Source organism: Chlorocebus sabaeus, chromosome 1, assembly GCF_047675955.1.
Source record: "Chlorocebus sabaeus isolate Y175 chromosome 1, mChlSab1.0.hap1, whole genome shotgun sequence".
Classification (NCBI taxonomy): Eukaryota; Metazoa; Chordata; class Mammalia; order Primates; family Cercopithecidae; genus Chlorocebus; species Chlorocebus sabaeus.
Genome location: NC_132904.1, coordinates 7,497,166 through 7,506,505, shown reverse-complemented (window position 1 = coordinate 7,506,505; position 9,340 = coordinate 7,497,166). Strand labels below are relative to the sequence as shown.

The window sequence follows — 9,340 nt, the reverse complement described above, 5'->3', positions numbered from 1 at the left end:
TCCCGGCCGAGGGAAGGGTCCTGGAAAGCACGAAGGGCGGCCAAAGGCCGGATAAGGCCTAAGGGCCGCATTTCGCCGCTACCGTGGGAAACTGTCTTCGAGAGGAGGGAGGAGTCGTGGCCTGGCCTCATTCCCGCTTGCCTCCAGCCTCTGCCGCCTCTCGTGGGCTCTTCCCCGCCCAGAACCGCCCACCTGCGGGCCCACTAGCACCAGCTGCGCTCACAGGCTCTAGCCGGCTCGCGGCGGCGGCTCCTGGCCTCGGGGCGGTGCAGCGTCAAGTGCGCAGGCGCGGCGGGTAGGTGGGAGGGGCGTGCGCGCGCGTAGGTGCGCGCGCGGGTAGGGACGGGCTCGCGCTGCCGGGCGTAGGCGTGGGCGTGGGCACTGGAGGAGTTCCAAGCCCGGGCTGAGGAGGGGGCGGCGGTCGCGGGCGGGCACTCTTCGACTGGGCGTTGCCGCTATTCCCTGCGCGGCATGGAGGGGACGGCCGTGGCCGTGTTCGAGGTGATGCCGGGAAGGGAGAGAAAGCAGAGGACACTTTCTGAGGAGACGGGCTTTGTGAGGAGACCGCGAAGTTTGGGCAGAGGGGTCGGGCGTCGCCTATGGTGAAGGAGGAAGGTTCGGGAATCGAGGCCCGTCTCCCACGGGGAAGCGAGGAAGTAGGAGCAGATGAGGGCTCTCGCTCGCGGGGTACTCTGGGGTGGGGAACGACGCCTTCTCCAGCGGACGGCTTAGAAAGCTGCGGCATTTACCGAGCGCCGGCGGACACCCAGAGGCAGAGCCTGACGCAGCCTCGGAGGTGCTTGCCGGAGTCCAGCGCTTTCCATGCGCCGGGTGCTGGGAGGGGGCGCGGAAAGAAGGAATGGAAAGGTGCAAGCTCGGGGCGGGGGGGGGGGAGGGAAATCGGGGCGCCAGGGCAGAGGCAAGGAGGGACCCAGTGCAGACCGGGAGCAAGGGAGACAATTCCCGGTGCAGGTGCAGGTTTTTGGGTTCGGAGCAGCTGGACGTGAAAGGGCGAGTTTCAGAGGCTACACCTGTGCTTGGGGAGCTGCTCTGGAAGATGGCACTGAGCACCTGGCGCCGGCCACGCCCCGTGTGCTCATTTCATTACCCACTTTCACCGCCGGTGCCCAATGGGACGCTGAGCTGCTGTTTGTGAGGGGTACTGTGCAGGTGACAGAAGCACAGGCTCTGCGGGCACCTGAGAGAGTGCCCCGGGGCGTCCTGCCTGTTTGTTGTCATCAAAGAAGGCTGCGGGATTCCATTTTACGAATAACAGAACCTAATCTAGAACCCAGGGCGCTGACTTGTAGGCCAGTGTTGTTTTCCCAACTGCGCTGTCATTACCACTATGGGAATATCTTTGGGTTTTTTGTTTGTTTGTTTTTTGAGACAGAGTCTGGCTCTGTTGCCCAGGCTGGAATGCAGTGGCGTGATCCCGGCTCACCACAACCTCCGCCTCCCGGGTTCAAGAGATTCTCCTGTGTCAGCCTACCGAGTAGCTGGGATTACAAGCGCTCACCACCACACCCGGCTCATTTTTGTATTTGTAGTAGAGACAGGTTTTCACCATGTTGGCCAGGCTGGTCTTGAACTTCTGACCTCAACTAATCCGCCCGCCTCCGCCTCCCCGAGTGCTGGTAGCGGCGTGAGCCACCGTGCCCGACCCGATATGGGAATATCGTAACAGGACGTGTGAAGGAAGAGTTAGACTCTACATGTACCTGGAAACCATTCTTGTTAACTGGTACAAATGAGGATCTTAGTTCCCAGATCTCCCTGCCTTTAAAAAGGGGATGATAATTTTCCTTGTGTTGCTTCCCTGTAAAAGAAAGAATCTGTTTGCATGAATAATAATGGGAGTTGGCCGGTTGCGGTGGGTAGCCTGTATTCCCAGCACTTTGGGAGGCTGAGGCGGGCAGATCACTTGAAATCAGGAGTTCAAGACCAGCCTGGCCAACATGAGGAAACTCCGTCTGTGCAAAAAATACAAAAATTAGTGGTGGCTCACGCCTGTAATCCCAGCACTTTGGGAGGCCGAGGCAGGTGGATCACCTGAGGTCCGGAGTTCGAGACCAGCCTGACCAAAATGGAGAAACCCCGTCACTACTGAAAATACAAAATTAGCTGGGCGTGGTATGATCACATACCTGTAATCCCAGCTACTTGGGAGGCTGAGGCAGAAGAATTGCTTGAACACGGGGGGTCAGAGGTTGCAGTGAGCCGAGATTGCACCATTGCACTCCAGCCTGGGTTACAATAGCAAAACTCCATCTCAAAAAAAAAAATTAAAGATAAAAAAAATTAAAAATTAGCAGGCTGTGGTGGCAGGCGGCTGCACTTCTAACTACCTGGGAGGATGAGGTGGGAGGATCGATCACCTGAGCCCGGGAGGTTGAGGCTGCAGTGAACCATGATAATGCCATCATTATCAGCACTCCAGCCTGGGAGTCAGAGTGAGACCCTGTCCCCTCTCTACCCCCAAAAATAAATATATTTTATTTTCATTTTGTCTCGAATAAATGTTACTTTTTTCTTTTTTTCTTTTTCTTTTTTTTTTTTTGAGAAGGAGTGTTGCTCTGTCGCCCAGGCTGGAGTGCAGTGACTCAATCTCAGCTCACTGCAACCTCCACCTCCCAAGTTCAAGCAATTCTCCTGCCTCAGCCTTCTGAGTAGCTGGGACTACAGGTACTAGAGATGGGGTTTCACCATATTGGCCAGGCTGGTCTTGAACTCCTTACCTCAGGTAATCCACTGCTTCCACCTCTCAAAGTGCTGGAATTGCAGGCGTGAGCTACCACACCCGGTCGATTAAATGTTTTACCCAGACATCTTGGAGTCCTGTTCAACTTAAGACGTTGTGTGTAGTCTTTACTGCAGTAGAACTTAGAAATAATAGCTAATATCTGTTAAGCATTTGCTATTTGCCAAGTACTGTGTTAAGCATCTTGCATATATTTTTAATTATTATTATTTTTTTAGTAGAGATGGAGCCTCACTATGTTGTCAGGGCTCAAGGGATTCTCCCACCTCGGCCTCCCAAAGTGCTGAAATTACAGGCATGAGCCACCGCACTCAGCCTTGCACATATTATTTGTTTACTTTCAGCAGCAGCCCTATGTAGTAGTTTTATCCCCATTTTAATAGATGAGGAATCTGTGGTTTGGAGAGATTAAGTAACTTGCCCAAGGTCATGTGCTAGAATTTGGCACATCAGGGATTCAAATCCAGGTATGGAGTGCAGTGGCCTGATCAGGACTCACTTCAGCTTCAACCTTCTGGGCTCAAGAGATCCTCCTGCCTCAGCCTCCCCAGTGGCTGAGACCACAGGCACACACCATCACGTTGGGCTAATTTTTGTTGTTGTTAGTAGAGATAAGGTCTCGCTCGGTATGTTGTCCAGGCTGATCTCAAACTGGTGAGCTCAAGTGATCCTCCCACCCCGGCCTCCCAAAGTGCTGGGATTACAGGCATAAGCTACCGTGCAGGGCAGCATTAGCACTCTTAAATAGTATTCTGACCCTCAAAAGTGTTGACTTAAGGAAAGATTAAGATGATTCATAACCAGATGTCACTCTTATTCATAGTCTTCATGTTGGCTTTTATTTGGGGCAGGTAAAAAGAAACAAGAAAAACAAACTCCCACTTAATTTTTCCCTGATTATTATTTCCAGATGAATTTATCTTCTGAATAAAGGAATGTATTGTCTCAATTTCCTGTCTTACGGGGCATTGTGTTGAGTTTCACTGTCTCCTTTCTTATGTCATTCTCCTAGCTATTTATTTTGTTTAGACATAACACTCTGAACAAACCTAAATCTGACATTTTAGAAGCAAGAATACAATTTTTGGGGGAAGTTAGAGTTACTAATTTAGCTGGGTCGTAGAGATATATTACTGTGATTTCTAAAGAACATTATGTTTTCTTTGAATTGTGCTCTTTTCAGATTTTGAGATTTTTATTAATTCACTGGAAGTGTGACATAGATGTATCAAAGGGAGCATTGCTAGAAGGGCAGCTAGAGATTTCCATAGAAGGATTACATTCTAAGCACCAAGCAAATGCTCTTCATTGTGTAACAACTAGTAAGTAGAGAAAGAAAAAATACTGATTTTCTGTCTCTTTTTGTCATGGTTTATGTCGTAGCTTATTTAAAAATTTCAATTAGTCATAATCGTTTATGTTATTCCAGGATTGTTCCATAATTATAAAATGAAATGATTATGTAATAAGTATCTGGTGGTAGATTTACAAATGTATCGTACAGGAAAGGTGAGTAGAATGACTCTTACCATAGATTATTTATTTTACTGGTTTAAGTTAAAATTGCTCCAAAACAATCTTATTTTTCTCTTGATTTTAACCCACTTTTTCACAGCAAAATTATATTACATTAAGCTTTACCTACTTTTTTTTTTTCCAAGTCTAAATTTTGGCAGTTGCAAAAAAATATATATATATATAATGCACACTTCAATAATCATGACCTGTGATTAGTTTGAAAATATCTCTTCCATTTGGCTTTCATGCTTTTATCGTTTTTGCCTGTTGTCTTGAGGGAAACCTGATGCATTAAGTGGCTCTGAAACATGAATTTTCTCAAACTTGAAGAGTTAGCTTTTTTTTTGTGTGTGGGGGGGTGTGTGTGTAGGTTTATTGAAGGGTACTTTGGAATGAAGTTGTCCTTTCAGGCTTAGAGAAGTCACTTGGGCACCAAGTTGAGATTGGATAGTAAACTAGGCTTTACAAGACATTTGCTTACCTGAACAGGAATGACCTGTCTTCTCTTTGTATGTTAATATTAAACATCTTCAAGAGCAGTATGACAGGTTGGTTTGCTCTTACTCTGCATGAACTCCACTCTGGCAGGGTTCCCACCACTCATGAGGGAAATGCTTGGCTACATGTCTAGGGTGATGGTGGGTCTCTGTGTGGTTGTAATAATCCAATAAACTGTGGCCAGGTTAGCAAGGTTGATTTAATTCAAAGCAAAAGACTTCTGCCAAAATAGTTTTTGGCAAGAAACTCAATTCTGCATTTTGAGCCTAATGAACTTCTTTAGCCCACCTAGAATAGGGGGCATTTCTTTTCTCTTTATTGTTTCTGAGCTTTACGTAATTATGGTTATAATTATTTATTTATTTAGAGATGGAGTCGCACTGTGTCGCCCAGGCTGGAGTGCAGTGGCGCAATCTGGGCTCACTGCAACCTGTGCCTCCTGGGTTCAAGCAATTCTTCTGCCTCAGCCTCCTGAGTAGCTGAGATGACAGGCGGCTGCCACCATGCCTGGCTAATTTTTTTTTTTTGTATTTTTAGTAGAGATGGGGTTTCATCATGGTGGCCAGGCTGGTCTCAAACTCCTGACCTGAAGTGATCCGCCTGCCTCAGCCTCCTAAAGGGCTGGGATTACAAACATGAGCTACCGCATCCAGCCTATGTTTATATATATATATTTTTTGGTAGGAAACATGGTGATACATACTTGATAAAAAACATTACAGAAACATTTATTGTGGAGAGTGAGACTTTCTACACATCTCACCCCTTGAGATGATTATTAACATTCAGTATACTAGATTTTCCTTTTTTCTCCTCTTGCCATGGATAATCTATGTTCTAGATTTTTCTATGCATATGTTCATAGTTATTAATATCAATTTTTTAAAACTAGGACTATACTATACATATGACTGTGCTATGTACCAGTGCTTTGTGGGCAGCATTTCATGTTAGCATAAGGGATCTATTTCATTTTTTTTGTAAAAGTACATTTATTTAGTTTTAGTTTTTGTCAGTTATACACACATATGATTTTGGCTGGGTGTAGTGGCTCATGCCTATAATCCTAGCACTTTGAGAGTCTGAGGTGGGCAGATCACATGAGGTTAGGGGTTCCAGATCAGCTGTCCAACATGGGGAAGCCCTGTCTCTACTAAAAATATAAAAATTAGCGGCGTATGGTAACACACACCTGTAACCCCAGCTACTTGGGAGGCTGAGGCATGAGAATCACTTGAACCTGGGAGGCAGAGGTTGCAGTGAGCCAAAATCTCGCCACTGCACTCCAGCCTGGGTGACAGAATGAGACTCCATCTGAAACAAAACAAAAAACCCGACAGTACCCTGCTTGCTTCCCCCATCTCCCCCTTCCTATCTTTCTCCCTCCTAGAGGCTAATACTTTTAACTCTGTTAATTATTTAATACTTATATTTGATCTAAGTAACATGTTTGTTTGTGGTGTTATATCTTTTTTTTTTTTTTTTCCAAAGAAGGTCTCACTCTGTCACCCAGGCTGGAGTGTACTGGCACAATCATAGCTCACTGTAACCTTAAATGCCTGGGCTCAAATGATCCTCCTAACTCAGCCTCCTGAGTAGCTAGGACTACAGGCATGTGCTACCGTGCCTGGTTGTTATATTTTTGTATTTTTGTAGAGACAGGGTCTCTTGCTATGTTGCCCAGGCTGGCCTCAAACTCCTGGGCTCAAGCAGTCCTCTCACTTTGGCCTCCCAAAGTGCTGAGATTGCAGGTATTAGCCACCGTGCCTGGCCAAGTTGTTATTTATTTATTTATTTTGAGAAAGGGTCTTACTCTGTCACCCAGGCTGGACTGCAGTCGTGCAGTCACTGCTCACTGCAGCCTTGACCTCCTGGGCTCAGGTGATCCTACCGCCTCAGCCTCCTGAGTAGCTGGGACTACACGCACGTGCTACCATGCCTGACTAATTTTTGTTTTATTTTGTTTTTGTGTTTTGAGACAAAGTCTCGCTTTGTCACCAGGTTGGAATACAGTGACGTAATCTCGGCTCGCTGCAACATCTGCCTCCCAGATTCAAGCGATTGTCCTTTCTCAGCCTCCCAAGTAGCTAGGACTACAGGTGTGCACCACCACGCCCAGCTAATTTTTGTATTTTTAGTAGAGACCAGGTTTCACTATGTTGGCCAGGATGGTCTCAATCTCTTGACCTCGTGATCCACCCACCTCTGCCTCCCAAAGTGCTGGGATTACAGCCGTGAGTCGCCGTGCCCGGCCAACTAATTTTTTTTTTTTTTTTTTTAATGCAGATGAGGTCTCTATGTTGCCCAGGCTGGTCTTGAAGTCCTGGACTCAAGCAATCCACCTGCCTCAGCCTCCCAAAGTGCTGGAATTATAAGCATGAGCCATTGTGCTCAGCCCTAAATTGTTCTATCTTGATCTTCCTTTTTATAGGCATTTATTGATTTTCCACCATAAAGGATGATAGTTCTCTTTAATATCTTTACTTCTACCATGTATCTTTCTTTTAATATAATTTTCCAACCATGTAGATCAATATTTACTCATTATTATGACCATTAAATGCAGTTTAGCCATATAGAAAACTTTGATTACTTCTCTTTATAATTTCCCTTCGGTTAATACTTATTTTAATTTGTTTTCTGTTTTTATCATCTAGTCGACTCCCAAACTTCCAGCATTTGTCTAAATCTACTCAGTATATTCTAGTACATCAGATAATATATCAGTTTCATCCTGAAAAAAACTTTTCCAGTGTTTCCTGACCTGCTCTAATTTTGACTTGATGCCTTTTGTATCTGGTGCACAGCTGTTATCTTGGAATCTTCCCTTCATTCAGAGTGTTTCTGTAGTTTTTTTCTCTTGCATTGGATTTTGTGCTTCCGGAATCCCTCTCTCTTTTTTTTTTTCCTTGGCTTATTCCTTGCTTTTTCCTTATGGATCTTTCCTGATGGATCTCAGGCTCCAGCAGCTTCCTTGGAAAGAGTGTTTGGAAGGTAAATTCCTTGAGACCTTACATGTCTGAAAACATCTCCACATATACCCTAATTGATAGTGTGTCCATATAGGATTCTAAGCCAGAATTCATTTTTCTTTCAGAATTTTGATGACATTGCAGCATTATTTTCTAACTTCAGGTGTTGCTATTGAAAATTCTAAAAATCTTTCTGATTGCTCTGTATGTAACCTGTTTTTTCTTTTTTCTTCCCCTCTCTGTAAGCTTTTATTTTTATTTTTTTGAGATGGAGTTTCACTCTGTCACCCAGGGTGGAGTGTAGTGGCATGATCTCGGCTCACTGCAACCTCCGCCTCCTGGGTTCAAGCGATTCTTCTGCCTCAGCCTCCCGAGTAGCTGGGATTACAGGCATGTGCCACCATGCCTGGCTAATTTTTGTATTTTTACTAGAGTCAGCGTTTCACCAGGCTGGTCTCGAATTCCTGACCTCAAGCGATCTACCCACCTCGGCCTCCCAAAGTGCTGGGATTACAAGCATGAGCCACCGTTCCTGGCCTCTCTGTAAGCTTTTAGAATCTTCTCTCTCTTTTTTTTTTTTTTTTTTGAGCTGGAGTCTCGCTCTGTCGCCCAGGCTGGAGTGCAGTGGCCGGATCTCAGCTCACTGCAAGCTCTGCCTCCCGGGTTTACGCCATTCTCCTGCCTCAGCATCCCGAGTGACTGGGACTACAGGCGCCCGCCACCTCACCCGGCTAGTTTTTTGTGTGTTTTAGTAGAGACGGGGTTTTGCCATGTTAGCAGGATGGTCTCGATCTCCTGACCTCGTGATCCGCCCATCTCAGCCTCCCAAAGTGCTGGAATTACAGGCTTGAGCCACCGTGCCCAGCCTAGAATCTTTTCTTTATCCTAGTATTAATTACAGTAAATAAGGGTAGGTGCTATAACAAATAATCCCTAAAATCTCAATGACTTGGCCAGGTGCGGTGGCTTATACCTGTAATCCTAGGACTTTGGGAGGCTGAGGCAGGCGGATTGCCTGAGCTCAGGAGTTTGAGACCAGCCTGGGCAACACAGTGAAACCCCATCTCTACTAAAATACAAAAACTTAGCAGGCGTGGTGGCTTGCGCCTGTAGTCGCAGCTACTCAGGAGGCTGAGGCAGGAGAATTGCTTGAACCCCGAGGTGGAGGTTGCAGTAAATCAAAATCACGCCACTGCACTCCAGCCTGGGTGGGAGAGTGAGACTCTAACAAAACAACAACAACAAAAACTTGGTGGCTTAACACAGAAAATGTTTGGTTTTCTTGTATCTCACAGTCAGATGAATGTGTGTGTATGCAGGCAAGTATCTTGTTTTATGCTATTTCTGTCTTGGGGGTGTATCCTTCTCTAGGTCCTCTAAGTTCTCTTCATTCAGCTGAGGATGGGAAAAGTGAGCAAAGCTTATAAATGGAAGACTTCTATGGAGTAGGCTCAGGAATTATGTATATTACTACTACTCATGTTCTATTGGCAAGGACTTAGTCTTTTATTTTTTATTTATTTATTTTTTTGAGTCAGAGTCTCGCTCTGTCACTCAGGCTGGAGTGCAGTGGTGCGATCTCGGCTCATTG

The 9,340-nt window shown here is 45.9% G+C and overlaps 1 protein-coding gene across 1 annotated transcript in view; it reads left to right on the top strand.

Moving 5' to 3' along the window:
* The first annotated feature begins 362 nt into the window (after nucleotides 1-362).
* The window catches only part of TOP6BL (TOP6B like initiator of meiotic double strand breaks), a 101,753-nt gene continuing 92,775 nt past the window's right edge, over nucleotides 363-9,340 (top strand). Inside the window, exons 1-2 of the mRNA XM_073013665.1 lie at nucleotides 363-501; nucleotides 3,945-4,083. Of these exons, the coding sequence (XP_072869766.1) occupies nucleotides 472-501; nucleotides 3,945-4,083 (169 nt within the window). The 5' untranslated portion in view covers nucleotides 363-471. The remainder of the gene's footprint in view (nucleotides 502-3,944; nucleotides 4,084-9,340) is intronic.